This window comes from Fusarium vanettenii (genome assembly GCF_000151355.1).
Source record: "Fusarium vanettenii 77-13-4 unplaced genomic scaffold NECHAsca_102_unmapped, whole genome shotgun sequence".
Taxonomy (NCBI): Eukaryota; Fungi; Ascomycota; class Sordariomycetes; order Hypocreales; family Nectriaceae; genus Fusarium; species Fusarium vanettenii.
Window position 1 is genome coordinate 22548 of NW_003315787.1, and position 21778 is coordinate 44325.

The 21778-nt window shown below is 41.5% G+C and overlaps 5 protein-coding genes across 5 annotated transcripts; 1 reads left to right on the top strand and 4 right to left on the bottom strand.

Moving 5' to 3' along the window:
- Window positions 1-304: 304 nt before the first annotated feature.
- On the top strand, window positions 305-490 carry NECHADRAFT_56127 (uncharacterized protein; the record flags this gene model as incomplete). The annotated part of the gene is made up of 1 exon (XM_003039421.1): window positions 305-490. A coding segment is annotated over one exon (186 nt), but the record flags the coding sequence as incomplete, so codon positions are not given.
- Window positions 491-3134: 2644 nt separating this feature from the next.
- NECHADRAFT_56119 (uncharacterized protein) lies at window positions 3135-4436 on the bottom strand (the record flags this gene model as incomplete). The annotated part of the gene is made up of 1 exon (XM_003039425.1): window positions 3135-4436. One exon carries the CDS (start codon window positions 4434-4436, stop codon window positions 3135-3137), a length of 1302 nt encoding a protein of 433 aa, XP_003039471.1.
- Window positions 4437-6316: 1880 nt separating this feature from the next.
- NECHADRAFT_56120 (uncharacterized protein) lies at window positions 6317-7303 on the bottom strand (the record flags this gene model as incomplete). The annotated part of the gene is made up of 1 exon (XM_003039426.1): window positions 6317-7303. The coding sequence occupies one exon, from the start codon at window positions 7301-7303 to the stop codon at window positions 6317-6319; it is 987 nt and encodes a 328-aa protein (XP_003039472.1).
- Window positions 7304-8526: 1223 nt separating this feature from the next.
- Window positions 8527-10357, bottom strand: NECHADRAFT_98344 (uncharacterized protein; the record flags this gene model as incomplete). The annotated part of the gene is made up of 5 exons (XM_003039427.1): window positions 8527-8767; window positions 8823-8913; window positions 8969-9318; window positions 9355-9925; window positions 9961-10357. The coding sequence occupies 5 exons, from the start codon at window positions 10355-10357 to the stop codon at window positions 8527-8529; spliced, it is 1650 nt and encodes a 549-aa protein (XP_003039473.1).
- Window positions 10358-11282: 925 nt separating this feature from the next.
- Window positions 11283-11876, bottom strand: NECHADRAFT_18964 (uncharacterized protein; the record flags this gene model as incomplete). Its single annotated transcript, XM_003039428.1, has 1 exon — window positions 11283-11876. A coding segment is annotated over one exon (594 nt), but the record flags the coding sequence as incomplete, so codon positions are not given.
- Between the last annotated feature and the right edge of the window lie 9902 nt (window positions 11877-21778).

Sequence of the window (21778 nt, forward strand, 5' to 3'; positions counted from 1 at the left end):
AGAAGAAGCTATCATAGCCTTCATCATCTAGATAGAAAGGTCCAGATTTCCCGCCTCCAAGCCTAAGATAAAAGATACCGCCACAACCCTCCGTCAGCGCAGGAACCCTAATGCCGATCCCGTCAGCAAGATATAGTATACTCGCTTCCATAATAATCATCCTAAGCTTAAGTAGGCATTCCTCAAAGCCGCAGAATAGTCTCGTGAGTCCTAGGAAGCCAGCGGTCTTAATAACCTTAAATAGTGGTTCAAGAACCTTACTAAGACCATCTAGAGTCATAATATCGGCGCCTCTAAGTACTAGAATACTAACCAGGCTAGTATTAAGATCGGGATCCTCAGGGAAAGCATCAAAGTCCTCGTCATACAGACAAAGCAGAGAACAAAGAAGCAGGTTCTCTCCCCTTCCAACCAGGAGACCTATACCCTCATCGGTACAGGCAGCGCGGCGGGTAATACAATGCCGCCGTGGCTTATCTTTAAGACATAGCCTACACTAGATTAGGCATATATAGATGCCGATCCTAATATCCGCTTCGCCTAGTCCAACACGGCCTTCTCCAACGGCGAGATTACTCTCGAGTAGATAATATACTTCAACCGGTATTCCTAGGCTAAATCCGCTAAGGCATAGCATACGGGAAAGACATTTAAGGAGTAATTTAGGTATAATAAGTTCCTCAGAGATCCTATGCGAAAGCATATTCAATATAACATTCCTCCTATCTCATAGGCCACTAATATAACTATCTAGAGACTTATCGTCTTTAATAGCTTCACGAGACATAGGGTCTTTGCTGTTAGAGAGTATTATGCTAAGTTCTATATTATTACAGCTCCCTTGCCGCCTCACTCTACGCATATGCTATAGCCGATAGATATTAGAGTCTTTTAGCCGCTAAAGAATACCCACCAGAAGCTTCTCGGCAGGTAGCTTCGAAAGGGAAATATCTCCTTCTCCCGCGCTAACTTCGTCCGCGGCTTTTAGGCAAGTTATACCTCTTCTTCTATATCAATAGACTCACTAAGTTAAAGCAAGAAGTCTTCGAGGAAGGATTCACAGCACACAATATTATCTCAGGCTTCGAGAAGTCAGGCATCTATCCACCAAATCCTAAGCCAGCGATAACATACCTAGCTAAGAAGCAGCTTCAGGCAAAGCAGGCCATTAACCCGGCCTATGCCTCCCTTCTCCCTAACGAATCTCACTTCTAGGCCGCCGTAGATACCGCCAAACGACTCTTAGACCGCTACAGCGATATCTTTAGCTCCCCCACGCATACCAGGCTTCATCAGATATATAATATTATCATAGAAGCTATGATTCTTAAATCTACAGTCACTGCCTATATCAATAACCGCCGGGCTCGGATTAAAAAGAGATATAACGCCAAGAAGAGAGGGAAAAGAGCGAAGCTAATAGGGGATTTCAATCACAACATTAGTCTACAGGAGATTCAAGAGCAGCAAGAGGAGGTTATCGCCGAAGCCCAGCAGAAGGAGGAGAAGGCACAGGTCCAGACCGCTCGCAGTCTCATCATCCAAGAGATAAAGAAGATCAAGGATCAATAGCGGCAAGAGAAAAAAATTACCATCGACGGCATAAAGAAAAAGGCATCATAGTCTTAGTAATTAGAGCACATAGGGAAGGATATTAAGTATTATTCTATAGAGACACAACGCTCGACTATGCATCAAATACTTACCTAAAAGCCTAACCCTTTTATAATAGATACGCAACTACCGCAGGAAATCAATAAAGCTATTCATAACGCCAGTTTTGCCCTGAAACCCCTCAGCGCGATAGACTAGACCGCTCTCGCAGGAAATAATAATAATATCACTTTCTAGCTCGAACCAGCTCCTACCGAGGAAGAAAAAGAAAAAGAGGAAAAAGAAAATAACGAGGAACTCCCTTTATTCGAGCCTCTATTGCGAATACCCTTATCGCCGCCGGTTATACCCTCATCGCCGCGGCTGCCATCTTTGCCACCTAAACCCCCCTCCACGCCATGCCCGATACGGCCTTAATACCATATATTAGGGATACAAAGGATCACGAGAATCATCATATGAGCAAGGGCCGCATAAGAAGCTAGCCCGGAGGGCTAAAAAGACGCTCTCATAGCTAAATTTATATAAGGAATCGTCTAGGAAGGCAGCGGCCTTAGAGGCTTAGGCGGCGGCTTCTATTATAGCTATTATCAATATTATTAATATCATTAATATTATCACTTTAGACATCGCTAATAGCTTTAACTTGCTCTTTTATACCTTCATAAATCACTCTGGATGGCTTCCAAAACTGAGAGACCGAAAAAGGCGGCTTTTCAAGGGGGAAATCAAGGCCCCACAATGTATCACAATTTTGTGGCCGTATCACAATTTTGTGGCCAACCTAGCTTGCTAGGTTGGCTCGCCTAGGTCGATAGACCCACATGAGCCAACGGGTAATCTCTTGGAACTACATATCTGAAATCCTACGTTCCGCAGCTCCAGAGGCCTAACATCAAACATACCCTAGTCCACAGGAATTCAAGCTGCCCCGTCACATCAGATGCTATTTCGGCTTTAATGATGGTTTTCTCACCTGTTTGACCACCCATGCTTCAGTGGCTTGAGTCTCAATACTGAACGCCAATGCCGAGTAACGAACGTTGGCGGAACATTAGCGGAATATTGGCGGAAAACTGATTAGCTGGCGGGGTCGAGTGAAAGTTCCGCGGCAGTTTTGACCCCGGTAACAAATCCACTCTCCTGCAAATGTCTGTTCCCATCGCCGAGGAGGTAATGTCTGCCCCCGATGGTCAGCGTATGCTGAAAAGCCCTAAGCCGGTATTAAATACGAGTACCTGGGCTAATACACACCAAGAGGTTGAGTGGAAAAAGTGACAAGTACCTCGAGGACATTATGGAATCGATGCCGGTTTCAAGGGGGCGCATGTTAACGACCGAGGTTCCGGTCCCAGGTCCCACCATCAGGAGACTGTCAGTCTCAACCTACTGAGTTTAGAAGATGCCAAGTGGTTGGATTACGACATGAAGAGCGAGTTAGGTCCTCATTGCCTCGTTTGGCTTCAAACTTCAAGGGCTGAGGGTGCGCCCATCATCAAGACAGGGTATCCCGGTTACTGCTACGCAGAGGGAAAGTCGGCCCCCAGGCTCATAGCCGTGCCATCGATACATGGCGGGCTTGCGGCCCAGCTGTCTAACTTTTCCCTCCCCATCAAAAGAGACATGAAGGCTGTCGAGAAGCTGTCGACTTCTGTGGGCACAGCAGTTGTTAAAAGCTCATCGACATGCAAACTTCTGACAAACAGAGGTTCTCTTCCACAAGCCAGCTCTGCCCATGATCCCGATGAAGTTGCATCCCATAAGCCCTGTGAGGCTGTAAACTTGATCTCTCCGGTGCATTCATTCCAGCCATCTCTTTCTCTGAAGTACGCTGCCAATGTGCTATGGCAAACAAGCCATGTGCGCCGTACACTTTCACTAAGAACCCATGCTCTCCAGTGTGGAAAGGTTGCCAGTTCACCCGTGGCATCAAGCCTGTTCGGCTCTGGGCTGCGAAAAAGTTGCATCTCGCGATCCGCATCCAAAGTGGCCGATTGCCAAAGCTGCGCGCACCATGTCAGCAGGGTTTGGATGCTGCTTTCCGCTAGAGCCCGCTGGCGTATGGAGCCATCATAAAGACGAAGATATTCGTATATAAAGAGGGCCTGAACTCGAGCTAGGTGTTCGATAGTCCCAAGGCCAGGGACCGCCATCAAAGAGTCATCATGGTAAATTTGTGTTTGCAGAAGCCTGTCGGCACGGTCTTCGATGATCTTCATGACTATATGCTCGTTAAGAGTCGTCTTGGCGAAGTAAGCAGTGAGCGTTGTCCAGGCCTCCTGGAGGCATTGTGGCAGGCCTGTGTCCAAGTAAAGCTGCTTGTGAATGAATGGATTACAGCCTTCTTCGACCCACTGCCGTAACCAATCCTCGAGGCTTGACGTCCAGCTTTTGTGGCCCAGGGAAACACGGATAGGCCCAGGATTGAAGCGGCATGTGCTTGTACCGGTATTGCGAATTGCCCAGGTCTCCAATTCCAGGAACCAGAGCCTGTGGGTGACCGTGGCGGCTGTCGGAGAATGTGCCGTTGGCGGATCCGATATGCCATGGCCTGTTGCCGTGTTGTCGGAGTCGGCTCGCCTTCTAGAGGCTTGCGATTGCACATGGCCCGCATACGGGATGAGAGCGTTCGCTGTACTGACCCTGTCTTGTCGCACAGATGCCGGAGGAGGAGCACGGCAGTATCTCCGGGTCGTCGGATATCGACAATCGAGGTTTCTCTCAGCACATCTTTGGCAATTTGGCATTTGTTTGTCGCATGTCCTTTTCGCCCTTGCACACCCGAGGCAGGCTTTTCTTTCACTCAGCGGAAGAGATGACATTATCGTCTGGTGGACAATGCGGGAAATTCGGCGGAAGACTTCTGGGGATGTTGGATATGGAGGATCATTGATGGGAGTTGATGGGAGCGGTGAGCGGGGTTGAAGACTCACGTGCCGGTATGACCGAGTCGTATGTGGCTGGTAATCCCCAGACAGCCGGAACTAGCTAGAGGAGACGTAGATCGGAGAGTCGTAGGGAGGGAGGGATGTAGAAAGAAATGTTGAGGGGAAGTGGCGGAGACCATGGCGGAAGTTTTGGCGGAAGATTTTTCCAAAGTTATTAGTCAAAGGTTTCACCGGCCCGTGTCATGATTACCGCATTAGGCAAAAAGGTCATCCACTCGGTTTCATTTATTTGCCCGAATGGTGGCTGGAAAACATCATGTACCCTGACCCATTGTTATTACACCTACTAGCGTTTTGCTCCGCCTGTCAAAGATAGATAGTACACTTTAACGTCGGACACCCCATAACCGACCGCCCAGTAGAACCGACCACCCTTTTATACTAAAAAAGCCGATTTTTAGGTATTTATAATTAAATAACTAAAATAACTATAAAAAGGATATGAAATAATAAAAATCTAGAATATTATAAAGAATAATAAAATATTTTTTAAAGGTTTTTTAAAGGTTTTTTAAAAAATCTGTTTAATTTATTAAGATTATTTTAAGTTTAGAAAAATTATTTATATAGGAATTACTAGTAAACTTTAAAATTCTATAATAAATTAAAGAAAAATAATATTAAAGGTATCTTTTGAATTTTAGCTTTATTAGCTACTTAATAATATAAAATAAAGTTTTTATATTTTAAATTACTTATATAAGCTTAATAATTAAGTTTAAAGAAATCTAAGTATAAATTATAAGAGAATCTTAAATATCTTATTATATAATAAAGTGAAAAAATAAATAGAAATAATCTTAAGATCTTTAATTTTTACTAGATTTAATTAAAATCTTATTTATAATTTTACCTTTATATTAGAAGTTTTATTAATAAATTAAAATTTCTATATAAAAAGCTTTAAAAAATTCTAATTAATTTAAAGCTAGAAAGTAATAAATAAAACTATTTTTACTATATAGATTTATTTTTTATATAATTTTATCTACCTATTACATAATCTTAGCTATTTTTATTAATTATTTATAAAGGTCTAAAAATCGGCTTTTTTGGTGTAAAAGGGTGGTCGGTTGTAGGGGGAGGTCGGTTGTGGGGTGTCCGACGTTATGCACTGGTTACAATGGACCGTTCATTGTCGTTCCTTGAGATTTCGGTGATGAACTTAGCCGAGTTGGAAATCATTGCGATGGACGTGCTTCATGCGCTTGCCTCTCGCATCGTCGTGATGCACTATACGTCTTGTTGTTACTATATCTGCCTCCCGGTTAAAATTCATGGAGACTTATACCGAGGGCGGCCGGTGATGGCCTATTGACGATAAACCTAATTCTCTTTTTATTCGTATCGAGGTTAGAGCAGTTGAATACCCACTAAGAGATTTTACCTTTCATAACGCAGCTAGGTAGAAGTCTTCTGCTACATGACAGCATCAAAGCCCAATGCAGTACTGTACTGTATGCAAATCTGATCTTGTATGCAGTTACTTTTACACTCTTTAAAACAGTGATAAGATTTGACGATAGGGCATTGCTTTACTTCGGTCTTATGAAGGACGCTCAGGTAATTTCTCTCCCTTCCCGTGACCATTTGTTTCTTCATCGATCTCCTACTATATTCAAGTTTTTCAACCTCATTACATACCCAAAAGCAGAACAAGGAAGCCCAGAAAGAGAAATACAGTTATCAACACAATGAAGCCACCACATGCCTCCTACCGTATGCCGATGAGAAGCCACCACCAATCGTATACCCTAATACTTGAACTCCTGGCCCACAAGCTTTTCGCTAAGCGTCCACATCATATCGGCCGAGACCTTACTCTGTACCCATGGCCAGACTTCCTCCGCATAGGGGTCAGCGACTCGAGAATGGTTCAAGTACGCGCCGTTGTGCTTCGCAATGCCCTGATCAAATGCCGCAAATACGTGGGTGGCAGCCCCTTGGTCCAGATCCTTGTAGAAAGGGGATCTGAACATCCACGACGTGCCGACTCGAGCATCAGCGGCCTGGAAGTCCTTCACGAAAGTGTCCATATCATGTGCCTCGTGGGCGGCGAGGTTTGTCCCGACGGAGCCGGGACACACGCTGAACGAGAGAAGCCCCTTCGAGCCGAGCTTTTCGGCCAGTGCGAGAGCCGTCAATGCATTTGCGGACTTCGACTGTCCGTACGCAGCCCATTTGTCATACAACTCTCCCTTGCTGAAGTTGTAGTCACCCCATCGGATGTGGCCTTGCCGATGTCCCATGCTGGTGACGATGACAATGCGGGGTTGCCTAGAGGATAGGATCTTGTCCAAGATCAAATTGGTGAAGAGGAAATGGCCAAGATGATTCGTTTGAAGCTGACTTTCAAAACCATCTTCGGTCAGACGGTATGGGACAGCCATGATCCCGGCGTTGTTCACGAGCACGTCGATGGATGGTATATCCGACCATGAATTGACGGCCTCGGCAGCTTCCCGGACTTTGGTGAGCGATGTCAAGTCTAAGGCGAGTGACTTGACTGCGATGCTGGGATGTTCTTTCGCAAGGGAATCAACGAGCTGCTGGAATTTGTTTGGGGAACGACCAGCGAGGATGAAGGCTGCAGGTTTGCCCTTGGCCACCTCCTTCACAAAGCTTTCGCCCAAGCTCCCAGGAGAAACGCCAGTAATAAGGATGGTCTTGCCCCTGATTTGGCTAGAATAGTAAGATACCAACTCGCTGGCGCGAGTAGTCTGATCGAATGAGGGAGCCATGGCAGACAAGAAGATGGTTGAGATGGGCGAGTTGAATCACAATTTGATCAAGAAGAACCGAGTCGAATGAATGCAGTTTTGATGCATAGGTAAAGTAGTACCTGAACATGATCCTTTTATAGTTCCTTCCAGATGCCCTGACGTCCTACAGCATCGCGTGGCTTCTTTGGTGACGTACGGTAGGTTAGAGCCCCAACCTATTTGGGTATAGCGGGAATTGGGCGGAAGATTGAACGCACAACGGAACCGAACTTAGCGGAAGACTCGACGGAAGATTTGACGTTATGTTTCCCGAGGCAACTACGCTAATTAATCATACCAGGTCGCCCAATGCTTTCCCATTCGGCGTAACAAGAGATGCCGAACCAGGACATGCACCTTCTGAGCAGCGTCCGGAGTTAGGAGCATTTACTACGCCCGAAAGTGTATATGGCCTCTCGTATACCTAACACCGGTCGTAGGCCGTACGATTGAAGGCTGACGGTTTGGATCGTCATGAAATCGGTGTCAGATCACGAGTTGATCAGAAATGCAATCGCCTCGAACTGCGTAGTTTTCGATAGCAAGAACTGGTCTCTCATAGACCAATGTTTTACTAAAGACTGCGACGTGGATTACCCGCAGCCTTTGGGTTCGACAAGAGGAAGACGAAAGTATGCGGAAAGGATTGAAAAGGCTATTAGGCACTTGCAAACGCAGCATGCTTTGGCGACACAAATCATCAAACTGTCGACTAGTACAACAGCGAAGGCTATGGCTTCCTATCGAGCTATCCACTTCTTGGACGGAAAGCACTTTTATGCGGAGGCTAAATATAATAATCAACTAGTCAAGTATCTCAATGAGGGGCAGGAAAATGGTTCATTAGAGAGAGAAAGGTCGCGACTATGGGAACGCCGCGAGGAGACTGGTCTCTTCTTCATTAGATGAGTTTTAATGCTACTTATTCCATGCTATTGATAGAATCCCTCGCGCTACATCAACCGGCTTTATTACTGTCTCCCATGACGAGTCCGCGAGAGGCCGCCGACCACAACAGCAAAAGATACAGCTATTAATATGACAGAGTCAAAACCTAATGCCGTATGAGCCGGTTTCCTCGACCAGGTGAAAGAACCCGGTGAGGTCATTATCGACGCGTTGGAAGACCACTCCAGCTGTGCCACCCTAGTGGAATCTCCCTGACCTCGTTGTTTATTTAGCGGTGAACCTTGACCTGGCCCTTAATGCTGAGCCAAAAAAAAAAACCACAAGCCAAAGATACCAAGAGCACCCCTAACAGTCAATCCTGCGAGTAGAGATACGCCTCGCTCTACTCCTAGATTATGAAACAAAGGCCAAGAGAAGTGGATAGCGCCCGCTGCGATGGAGGACCGAGCAAAGTCGTTGGCGGCAAACTGTGACGCGGCGTACTGGGGGTAGTTCAATGTAAGGTAGAACAGAAGACATTGAAATAGTGTGTAACTACCTGAGCAGGAATTCGTTAGCATCAGAGTACATCAGCTGCGAATGAACCCACCGATATTCGTGATGGTCACGCCAATGGTGGGAACAAGGGTTAAGTATATCCCGTCCAGGCGAAGATGAACAATCCGATCGGGAAAAGAAAGCTTGCTGTCAAGGCTGGTAAGAGTCGTCTCTCGGGCTCCCCGGGGCCATGTTGACGTATCTCGGGTTCATAAACAAAGTACAAGTAAAGGGAGCAGAAGATGACCCCAAGACCGACCCCAACAACGTTGGCCAAGAAAATCAAACCGAGTTCGCCAGCATTCATCCCGTAACCATGGGTCTGGGTGCCAGGATTACCTCCCGCGTAAACCAGAGGGAATACCTCAAAGAATGTATAGAAGACGCCATAGAGCAATCCACTATAGACGCTCGTGAACAGTACGGCCGGGTCAAGGGCGTTGATTTGAGTTGGTCGCCATAAAGAGTAGACAACAACTTCGCGAAACGTCATGTTGTGCTGGTCGATCTCCGATTGAGATGCGATATTCTTGTTACCGGTCAACTTCCTTAGTCAGATCGCTCGTCGATGAAGGATCGTAGACGGCGACGTTTCGGGGAGGAGGACAAGCATCGCAACATACACGGGCGCTGCAAACCAGAGGAGTTCCCACATCGACCAATGCCAGTTTTTGGCAGGGACGGAGAAGCCACTGATGATTGATCCCAGAGGCGGACCGGTAGTTGCAAAGCCGGCCCAGCCTGCGAGGAAATAAGGCAGCTTAGCCATCGAAAAGATATCACCAAGAGTAGCTCCTCCAGTTGCTAGACAGGGGCTGCCCATGAAGCCTTGGAGAAAGCGAAGAACTGCTAGCCCGGGCAGGTTATTGACCATCGCGGCGGGGATCGAGAGAATGACAAATAATCCCATGCTGACCATGTACGGGGGATTGCGCCCCAAGGCAGAGATTTCGGAAGGAGGCGAGAAGAGCAATGGCCCAACACCATAGCCGAGGACGTACATGGACAGAGTGAGAGACGCAGCGTTTGCAGACACTCCCATCTCTTCCTCGATGTAGGGGCCAGCTGGGGTGATTATGGCGGAGCCGGTGTAGATAGCCAAGCTGTAGACATAGATCAGACAGACGACCAGTGTTCGTTTCCTCGCGACCAGTTCTGCGGGTTTTCCGGATCATCTTTACCATACCAACCCACCACGATCTTATCGTTCGCTCCAGCACCGCTGCGGGTCGGCATAGCTTCATCTTCGAGTGATTCATTCCGCAAAGTACGGATCTCTGCCTCTTCAATGGGGCTGGTTGGATTTGTCTGCAATGACTGGACATTTTGCGGCGAGGTTGATTCGTCAACGCTTGTTGGAGCTGTACCAAGTGCACCAGCTGCACTTATAGAGTCGTGTAGCCGTTCACTAGGATCTATCTGGCAGTCGTCCTTCGTATCTGGAGAGATAAATGGCGCGGGCTCGGTGATGAGATATTCGGGTGGACATCGAAAGTCTGATTTCTCTTCGGGGAACAAGAGGTACGCGTGGCCGGGAAGAAGGCGGATCAGTTGGCCAACGGTCAATTCTCGTAAGAGGTCTGACATAGTAAGTTGTCTTGAGGGACACAAAATTGTCAAAGGTCAAGGTACGTGAGTGATGGATAAGTGCCTCTGCTTTGGTTGTGTACGAGCTTGGTGAGACCGTGGGCGACTGGTAATAGTCTTTGTATGAGTAATAGAGAGACAGGAGAAGAGATGAACAATACGCCAGCTTCTTGTGTGTTGCTATGGAATCACTTATAGGGAAACCATGGCTGAGAAGGACTTTCGGTAGGGGGCCTTGCTGGCTCCTAAAGCTAGCTGTATTCGGTGATAATGACAGGTCCACAGTGTATGGCCAACCGTGAAAGAACAGTGCTCTAATGCATGGCTGACAAATTGGTGATGAAATGTTGTGCCGAGACGGAGTGCGAAGAGACCCCGGTGGCTGAGTGGTAATTGCAATAGGCAATGCCCGTAATGAAACGCCCTGGAGTGTCAGACGATCTTGGGGAATTCCCAGAAATGGCGGTGATAGTAGAGGTCACACGTATCGAGACGGTTGAACCCTATATGCCAAGCTCTTCAATAATCCCCGAGAAGATATGAATTTCAAGTTGTTGGATTGCTTGAGAAGCGTGTATCTTGCCGGAAAGGCTGAGGCATCAACAGACTCTTTAGAGACGCAACACTCATTACGCATGGTGTCGAGCTCGTCGACATTCAGCAGTCGGGGATCTGAGTGCTAGAGGTTTAGAAACTCGAGATCTTGCGTGGTATGGGTAAAGAAGCGACAGGTTTTGCATCATGGTAGATTTCATTTCCAGCTAATGGGCAGTTTCCCACACCCAAGCCTACTTGCTCGTATTCCAATGTAGTCCATAAGCCATTAACCTTGCTTTCCATGACCAAAGTACAGCACACGCCCCTATTCAACATCATCTAACCATGACAGATCCACTGACTGAAGAGTAGGGGCAGACTCCCTAAAGAACCTCAATGTGCGTTGAGCTAGCCAGGTAGGGTTCTCATCAGGTATCCAGTGACCGGCTTTTGGCGCTACATCAATGTCTAGTTCCGCTGAAACTGGGCCCCAAATTTGTTGCAAAACATCCCGAGGGGCCATGCTGGCCTCGCCGCCGATTGCCAAAAGCGGCATTGGTAGCGCACTACCACCCTCGTTGGCACGCAGCTTCGACCGGAAAAAGTTTGCGTCGGTGCTGAGGGATAACGCCGAGAACGGTCCTATCAGTGCTCGCAGAAAGCCGGGCTTCCGGATAGTCGTAGTATAACGGTCCAAAATATCATCCGGTATGGCCTGGGCTCCAACGAAACTCCCGTGCCAAAAGTACCAAGAAAGAAACTCACGTTCCCGCCCACGCATCAGGAACTCTGCACTATCCATAACAGCAAAGAGAGACAGGTGCCAATTGGAATTCAAATCCCATGAATGCTGCGGATAACTTGCTTCCTCATAACCAAAGCCAGGAAGCATGTACTCGGACACAACGACGGCGGGAAGCAAGAATGGCTTGGAGGCGGCCAGGGCAATGGCTGCACTGGATCCCTTATCATGGACTAGTATGAGGGTTTGAATTTAGCCCAAGTATGACAGGAGACCTTCAATGTCCGACGCCCGTGACGCCGCATCGTAAAGGCCGTCTCTCGGGAGACCTGATTCACCGCTGCCACGATTATCTGGAGCGATAACGGTGTAATGTTATGCCAACAGCGGTCCAACCAGTCGCCAGGTCAACTTTGAGTGAGTTATTTAGGGTTAGAAGGGTATCGGTAGTCAAACTCACGCTGTGCTGCGGGTTGCCCATTGTGTTCAAAGATAATATATGCGCTAACCATTTAGCAATTCGCCGAGATATTATATTTAAGCTCTAACTAAGCCTATACTCCTATTAACTCACCCTAGTAGCCACTACCTAAACCTTTTTATCTTTATAATTAAAACCTTTTTCCTTCCCTTTAAGTTACTCTTATGACTTAATAACTTAAAAACCTTAATTCTCTCCCTTAATTTTTTTATTTTATTATTATCCTTCTATTAGCTTTAATATTATAATTAGCTCTAATAGGCTATTAACTTAGCTTATATTACTCCTTATAGCCGCGATAAAGGGGTAATTTTTAAGCTTTAGAATTATAAGGGTTTAAAGCTTATATAGCTTTAATAATTAATAGCGCTATATAAAGCGCCTAAGTGCCTTAGATACTCCTAAGTGCTTTAATACTATAAGAAATACCTTAGTGCCTAAAATAATTAACTTAATATAATTATTATTATTAAGAAAGGCTTATTATTTATAAAGCCTAATTATTATATTAATATTATAAATTAATAATAACTTTATATTTTCTTTAATATTATTTATTTTTAAGCTTTAAAAGAAATAAAAACAAGATATTAATTCTTATACTTAATAGTAATATTATATAATTAATTAATAATTATTTTTATAGGTATTAAGTTTAAAGCTATAATATTAAGAGATTATAGCTTAAAAAGATAAAAAAATAGATAATTCTCTTATTTCTTATATAGAAATTAAAGTAATTAAAATACCTATAAAAGGTTAGACTTTTATAATAATATAGCTAAATATAACTCTTTTATTACTATAGAAATTTAATTAGGCTATTATATTAATATTAGGTTATAATATTATATTATATTTAAGATCTATTCTTTATTATGGTTATAGCCTGGCCCTTAATAGGTTAACTAAGCCCGAAGATCGCTGCGGGTTGCCGTGGATAAGTAAAAGCGGCGGGCCAGAGCCTACATATTACGGCCTAACATGTCCCCTATCACGTATCATTTCATTCCCCACATTTTCCCTTCCTAAACGCACCAACCATAAGAGACCTCACTTCTACAAGTACGAGGCCCTCACTCAGACCTCACTTCTACAAGTACGAGGCCCTCACTCAGACCTCACTTCTACAAGTACGAGGCCCTCACTCAGACCTCACTTCTACAAGTACGAGGCCCCTTATATATATATAACAATCATTACACCTTAGATAGATACTTAGCCCTCAAGCTATCAACAGACTTCAATTACCTTCAAGACCTTCTTAACCCATTACTAAGACGTAATTCCCCCATTGCACAGCAACGCCGAGACTCTCTGCCAACAGTAAACCCAGCACGCCCGGTTTATTCCCTTGGAAAACTCTAGACGTCACACTGCATAGCGGAAATGCAAATTGACCTGGTCTAATTGAACTCGACCGTGCTTCCACTCATCAAATAGTAGATTGTCGGCTACGGAGAGGCCTATGAAAAGGAAAAGACGCATAATAACATTCATTATGGAGGAGACTGTCGTGGGATTTGTTCCGGCAAACTCGCTTGGGAGGACGTTGGTGTGCAAATACCACGGACTCGGCTGCTTTTGTGGTGCAGTGTAGAGCGAGATTGACGAGTAACGACTTCTTCACAAAGACATACCGCCGCCAGCAATGTCGGACCACTCGCTTGGGTCGAAATATGGGCTTGGAGTTAATCAGCAAGGCCCATTTTCGGCCGAACGACGGACGAGGAGCACGGAGTCGGAATGACTCAAGAGACGATCTCTCCCGTAGCTTCACACACCGTGCGAGCTTGGTTTATTACCACTCACTCCCTGTACAGCATATATAGAGGGCCGTGGGCCCTTTCCGGGACTGGCATCGACAAATCCACCGTCATCCATCCCAGCAAGACAAGCACCCAGGCGCTCCAAGTCCTGATAACTTAAGCCCCTTTTATTTATCTCCCTTGCTTCAAAATGGTTGACCCAGCTTTCGGAAAGCCCACCTTAACTCTGTGCCAAACTTCCAAGTTACGCTTGACCATGCCGAAGGTGGTCCTATGAATCTTCACTTTGCTGCCCTGTTCTCTTGCAAAGAGGGTGCGCTTCCTGTCCTTTGTATGCATAGTTGGCCGGGTGGCTTCTTCGAGTATTTGCCCGTTATGTATCTACTGGCCCAAAGGTACATACCGGAGGACTTGCCCTATTATGTAATCGTTCCCTCGATCCAAGGATTTGGGACATCGACTGCGCCCCTTGGGATTGAACTCACATATAACCATGCAGCCGAGACTTTATATTAACTGATGATTCATTTAGGGTTCGAGTCTGGGTATGTGGCACAGGGCGGTGATGTTGGGAGCTCCCTGGCTCGCATAATGGCCGCTAGGTTCGACGCTTGCAAAGCAATCTATAGTTTGTTCTCCATATTTACACGATTATACTTGCCTTGCGGGCTAATGAATTGTAGTCACTATGTTAATTGCCGAGAATGAATAGCAGGTTTTCAAGGATGAGCCCCTTCTACCCTATGACTAAGCCTTGATGCAAAGGATGAACGATTTCATGGCCAAAGGGATTTCCTATGCTATTTTTAACGGCTTACGGCCGTCCATAGCATGGTTGGTCGTATCATCTAGCCCTTTGGCGGCACTGGCCTAGTAAGCACTCTCTTGGATAACCGTCGAGTACTGCTCGGCTAAGAAATTAGTTAACTAATGACGCAAAAGTATCGGGGAAAAGCTTATTGAATGGGCTGATCTTAGGTCCCCTCTGATACTGGATATTATTCTCGGCATTGTTAGCTTCTATTGGTATACTTCTAGCTTTGCGAGGAGTTTATTCCAGTACCCTGACCTCGCTAAGAATTTTGTAAAGGGTGCTAGTATGGAACTCCCTTTGACTCCGGATAAACCTCTAGGTTATTCCTCTTTCGGTGGAGATATCGTTGGTATGCCTTATTAGTGGGCTAAGAGGGTCACCTGGGTCTGCTTTTTTATATATCGCATGAGAAGGTAAGAGTTTCTTAAGCGACTTGATGATACCGATGAGTTAATAGAGGTTGATATAGGGCGGCTACTATCCTGCTCTCGAGTAACCTCGTGAGTTCCTCTAGGTTGTCGAAACTTTCCTATCTAGGCTCGATATCATAACTGGAGAATGGAAGTGAAGCAAGTAGCCCGACGTGAAGACGGATATAAGAGAAAAGGCGGGGATGGAGGGGCAAAAGGATTGCGCAACGTACTTAATAGACTGGCGGATCCTATAGTGGGCCTAGGGGCTACTGGTCTTTATGCAATAATATAAACTCATCAGCATATGAAAGTTGAAGAGAAAAGGATATCAAATCTTGATAGCTTCTCTGCCCCTGCTCTCTCACGTAGCTTACTATCCCTTCTCGGGTGATTGGCAACTTAACTTAATACCTATACGGCGCCGTTCACTAGATAGAGGCTATCCTGTCTTGGCTAGTTATGTCTATAGGTGCCTTGCCGGGAAACCTGTTGCTAATTAGATGGTTTTACTTACCTATGAATCCTCGAGACTATCTAAGAGCCGTAGACTATGGAATAGAAGGTTAGGTTGAAGGGATTTAACTTTGCCTGGCTCTTTGGTATACAAATCTGATAAAATGGGGTATGGTATCGTAAAGCCCTCATCGTATGCGCCCTAAAGGCTAGTTCGAAGTACTCAAACGAAATTTTTGGGGGTACAAACATTAAGTATGGTGGAAGCGATCTAGCGGTAGTGGCCGATTAAGCGGCAAGGTCGACGGTTGGATGAGGGACCGTGATCGATGACTTCTTGGATATCTTTCACGATGGTTAGTAGAACCTATTACCGGTAAGATACGTGTGGATAGATATCAAAAGGAACGTATACCGGAGAGGTCAGAAAAGAAGGATTCTTCCGATTCAAATAACCCACTGGAAGTCATTTCCCAGCGAATCGAGCCTGGCGATGTCGCCGGACGTGTTATTTTCAGCCCTGAACCCATCCAGAGGTCTATTGATCGATCGGTCGAAGTCTGGGCTGTGATTGCCAAGGCGACGCTCTCTAGACGAGCTCGCCGTATATTATTATGCGGGAGATGGAGAGTAGCGCTATCTGAAATAGCGTAGTATCTTGGAACTAATGCATTGGTTGCAGAGGAAATTCGGGCCGCCGGAAGATGTGAAAGGTGCAGAAGAGCATATCCGCAGCTGAGATGACTGATATTATGAAGTGAAGATTGCGGACGAGGACGGGGATGGTAAGTGTCGCAGTGATTGTAGCGCCTTAGAATGCGATGCGGGTAGGATATCTAGTCACGAAAACACTATCGGGGACGGGGAGATGTGTCTGGAAGGCGGAGTGTTGGGCACTGACGTGTAAAAGTTAATCGGCGACGGAGATGATCCTATCTATCTTCTGGGGCAGTTATCCCATCGATAATCCGGCCTTAATTATAATAAAGAACATATCATCAACATATCATAGCATTATATCCCAATGCTAGTAAAGTGGCCGACCCTGATATAATTTATCGTCATTTCCATCGGTGTTAAGGTAAGCGACCTGGTGCGCTTCTAGACATACTAATGATTCCTAGATCTGCTACTTATATATTAGCTAAAGACCTGAGCTGTTTTGACTGATTTCGCTCACGATAGGCGATGTGGCATCGCGGGGAGGGAGCCGGGGTTGAATAGAATCGTCGAGATGTCGGAATATGTTCATTTATATTCGCTTCCCTAGCGTCATCGATACCTACCGTTACTTAAGAAGATAGGGACTCAGTCGATAATCACGCGAATGTGCTGAGGGCTTAGTATGCCGATACTTGTAAAGAGCTTGGTCGACGAGAGCATCGCGCAGAGGGGCATTTCAGAGGGTGAGAAATAGTTGCAGGCGGGTAGAGTGGGATAGACTATGTTCTACCACTGGGGGTCATGACGATGGTGGACCCGGCCATCCTAGGCGATAGAGCCATGCCTGGTAATTATATCGTGATAGGAAGATCGGGCTCTAGAGGGCCATTTCCATGATGTTGAGCCAGATTGAGAAGCTTTATATTCCTATTCTTGTGGGTGTGGGAGAGTGGGCATTGACTACGATGGTCGAGGATGGCGCTGGCTATGCGAGAAGCACTACTAATGATTTAGGAAGGTCCCTTTTGGGTGAAAAAGGCGGCCAATGCGATATAAATGGTATTAGTTGGGATTGATTGGATGGACATATCTAGCCTGTTTAGTAGTTAAAGGGAGGTTGAAAATTAAAGGGGAACTCACTGATAGGCCACGCTATAGTGCGTGCATCTTGCTACATACCTATCCCCTGAGCGCTTAGTAGTAATGGGTAGGTTTTAATGCTCTAATATATTAGTTATTGTGTTCTTCGCTAATATAGCTTATAGCCTCTGCTAGAGGCGCCTTTGGGGTCTAGAATAGCCGCCTTGATTAGTTACGCTCTTGTCGACTAATGGCTGTGTCTGGCGGTACTTAAACTGGTGGAGTTTTAAAAGAAACCAGGAATTCCCGCTACTTTATATAGGCTGGACTGTCGTGTGAGATGCTAGTAGCTAACTCTAGGAACAGGAAGTTATATAGGTATGGCTCGACCCTAATAAGGTTAACTAGGCTTATCCTACTTAATAGGGGAAAATAGAGATATTACATAGTTAAGATCTAGTTAGCCTAGCCTATAATAATTATAGGGTTCTAAGGGATAAATTAATTATATTAGTTTATATTAGTATTAGATTATATTATATAACGTACATAATAAGCATGCGCCGCGTCTAAGTATGCGCCGTACTTTTCCCTCCTATATTAAACTTTCTAATTAATTAATTAATTTCTATACTATAAATAATATTAGACCTAAATACCGAAGCTAGAACCCTTCTTGCCCTTTAAGCCCTTTAAAATAACCTAAAACTAAGTATCCGATGCGCCGTAGGAATCTATAAGATTAATAAGCGGCGGTTATATCATCGCAGATAAGGGATTTAATCGCGACGTAATTAGATCCCTAAGTTACGCTAATTATCTAATCTAGAGGAATAGATTATAATATAGTTTATTCTCGACCTAGATTTATAAGGATTTCCTCCCTAATTATATATTATTAAAGAAATAGCTAATTAATTACTCGCTAACTATAATATATTACTTATTAGTAAGCGCTAGGCTTATAACTTTATTATATAATATAAAGAGCTTAAGATTTATTTCTTTTATAAATATAATTACTAGAGAGCTAAGTATAAAGATCTAACCGTTATTTATAAGTAGTTTTAGCTTATAGCGAATATAATCGCGAAGTATAATATTTAATTAGATAATATTTAGAACTTTAATAAGATTAGCTTTCTTATAGGTATAATTATAAGCGGAATAATTATTATAGGTATAGAAAGGCATAAAAGACTAAAATTAATATAGCCTAGAAGCTAGGAATAGATTATAGTAATTTAGGCGATTAATATGGAAGGCTAAGTAATCTAGCTATTTATTATTAGTATAGGCTAATATTACCTCGCTAATTAGTACTAAGAGAGTAACCTCTTAGGCGACTAGGCTATTATAATAACCTAAAATAGCTAGACTAATAATAAGATTAGTCTTAAGTAGCTTAAGTACTTCGACCGGTATATAGCTAAGCGATTAAATAGTCGCTATTATCTTTTAATCCTTAATAGCTATAAAAGTTACTACTTTATCGCCTTTGAGAGGTATTGCGAGGAAAATAAGATTATTATGCTTTATATACCGCCTTATTTGTCTTATCTATTTTAGCCTCTTAATATTAAGTACTTTAGCCTACTTAAGAAGGCTTATAGCCGAGAAATAAAATATCTAATTAGATACTCTATAACCTATATTTCGAAGACTAAGTTCTTTTTAGCCTTTTATATTACTTATTAAGCTATTATAATAGAAAGAAATATTAGATTAGCCTTTAAAGGAGCTAGGCTTATTCCTCTTAACCCAGAAAATATAGTCTCGAAGCTTAATATATAGCTATAGACTTTAATACCTACTAAGGAGGTAATTAGCCCTATGAACCCTTAGGTCTTAAAGACCTTAAAGACTATACTTAAGGCCTAATCTTAGTCTAAATACCTTAATAGATAAATTAAGCGGCATTAAAATAGCTCCCTAGAGTTAATTCTAGGAGCTCTTAAGTCCCTTACTAAGGGAATTATAGTAATAATATATAAAAATGCCTTATTAAGGGCTAAAGTCTAAGACCTTTGGTAAATAAATAAGATACTAAGCCGGCACCGGAGGGCAAAAAGAACCTAATTATAGAGAAAAGGGGTAATAATAATAGAGGAGGGAAAGTAAGTAATTAATTAGATAGATAGTAATATATAGGTAGTAGCGGAATTATCGAGAAGTAGTAGTTAAGGAAGGTTAGCGCGACTAAGGGTTCGGCGCTATAGTATATATAGAAAGACTAGCTATAATATAAGGACTTATTAAGTAATAATTAAGACTTCTAGCGAAGAGTATAGTAATTAGTTTTAATTAATTAATTAATTTATTGTGTTTTTATTGCGGTTTTTAACTTAAGGGTATAAGAAAAGTGCGGCGTATACTTAGATGCGGCGCATACTTATTATATATAATAGCCTTAAAGGGATAATATAAGTTATATTTAATAATATACTTAAGGGTATTAAATATTAAAAAGTAATTTAACCTTATAGCATACCCAGAGGGTAAATTAAGGTAACCTAGTTAAATTAATATAATTATATATAATTAAGCTATTATGCTTAATACCTTTTAATATAAGAGTTAATATTAAATAAGCTCTATAAATACTCTTATATTTAATACTTTACCTTAATAAATCTTATCTTATTAAAAATAATAAAAATAATTAATTTATTCTCTATTTTAATAATAATAAGTTATTATTATTAATAATATAGCATAAGATAATAACTCCTATATAAATTACTAAGTATATTTCTTATTAAAAAACCTAAGCCTTATAATAAATTAATATAAGACTATAATAATATATCTTCTTAATAGGCTAATCTTATTAGGGCTAAAGCTTAAAATTATTTTATATTGCCTTAAGTAGACTAGCTTTATAAGATTATTAGAGCTAAAAAAGCTCTTAATAATCTTATAGCCTTTATTAGACCTCTAGAGGGTTAACTTAGCCTTCTTTAATTAGTACTTATATAAGCTTAATATAATTCTTATATCCTAATAATAATCCTTCTTTAGTTATTAGAAATAATATTTAAATAACCTTATTAGATATATGAAAATTAATTACTTTTTAAATAATAAAGAGTTAATATTTCTTATTACCTTATAGTAAAATAAAATATAGTTATAAGAGCTTTTTTATTTTATAAAATAAGTATAGATAAAAAGTTAATAAGTAAGAAGCTTAATTTATAACCTTTTTAATAAATAAGATAAGGTTCTAAATAAAGGTTTAATAAAAATTCTATTAACCCTAAGTAAATTACTAAGTATAAAGATAGTAAATATAATATATAAATATAATAAGTAATATAATAAGGTATTAAATATAACTAAGTTATATTAATACCTAAAATAGCTAATATATAAGGAATTAATAATAAATATATCTTATATATTTTAAGTTAATCTTAGGACTAATATAATTAAAGCTTAATTTAAGATAAAATTAATATTTTTAATATTTAATCCTTAGATTAATAAAATTTAATACTTTTAGTTTTATTTATTTAATTAAGTAATCTTATTAGGCTTTTTTACTTAGCCTATATTATAACTGTATTATAAGATCTCTTCTTTATTAGTCTTATCCCTAAGATTACTTTTTATAACTAAATACTAAAAGTAAAGAATTTAAACCTATAAGAATTCTTTCCTTATTAAGATAATATTAAGCTAAGTTTTAAAATATATTTCTTCTTATAAACTTTCTAAAATATAGAATCTTTTTATATATATTAATACTTTTAGATCTAAAATTATATCTTATATTAAATACTTTTATTAAAGCCTTTCTTATAAAAGAATATTTAATTACTTAAATTATTATTTTAATTCTATAAATATAAAGGTTATATATAATAATATAGGTATAGCCTCTTTTTATAAATGTTTTTTTTATATAAGTATCCCTTATTTATATTTTTAGCTAATATTATAAGTATAAAAAATATTTAAGAATGTAAAAGGCTTAAAAATAAAGAGGTAAAAATAAAAGCTATTCTTAAGGTAATTATAGCTAAATTAGCTTATATTTATTAGTAAAAATATTTCTTAAAAATATAAAATAATAAGGCCTTTAAGCATAGCTTATATATTCTAAATAAATTAAATAAGCTTTATAAAGAGTTATTTATTATAATAAAGGTTTATTCTCTTAGGGTAATTAATATAATTAATTAAATTATTATTAAAATTACTATTAAAATTATTATTATATATATATTTATATAAGCTAATATTTATATATTATATATTTAACTATATAGATTTAATTAATTAAATCTATAAACTTTTATTTATTATTAAGTTTTAGTCTAATATTAAGCCCTTGCGCTAATACTTTTTAAGTTTATAAAACTCTATTACTAACTCTAGGAATTAATCTCTCTAAGGTATTAAACCTATAATATTAATAATCTTAATAACCTTTATTTCTTAATATAATTATACTTATAGCTATA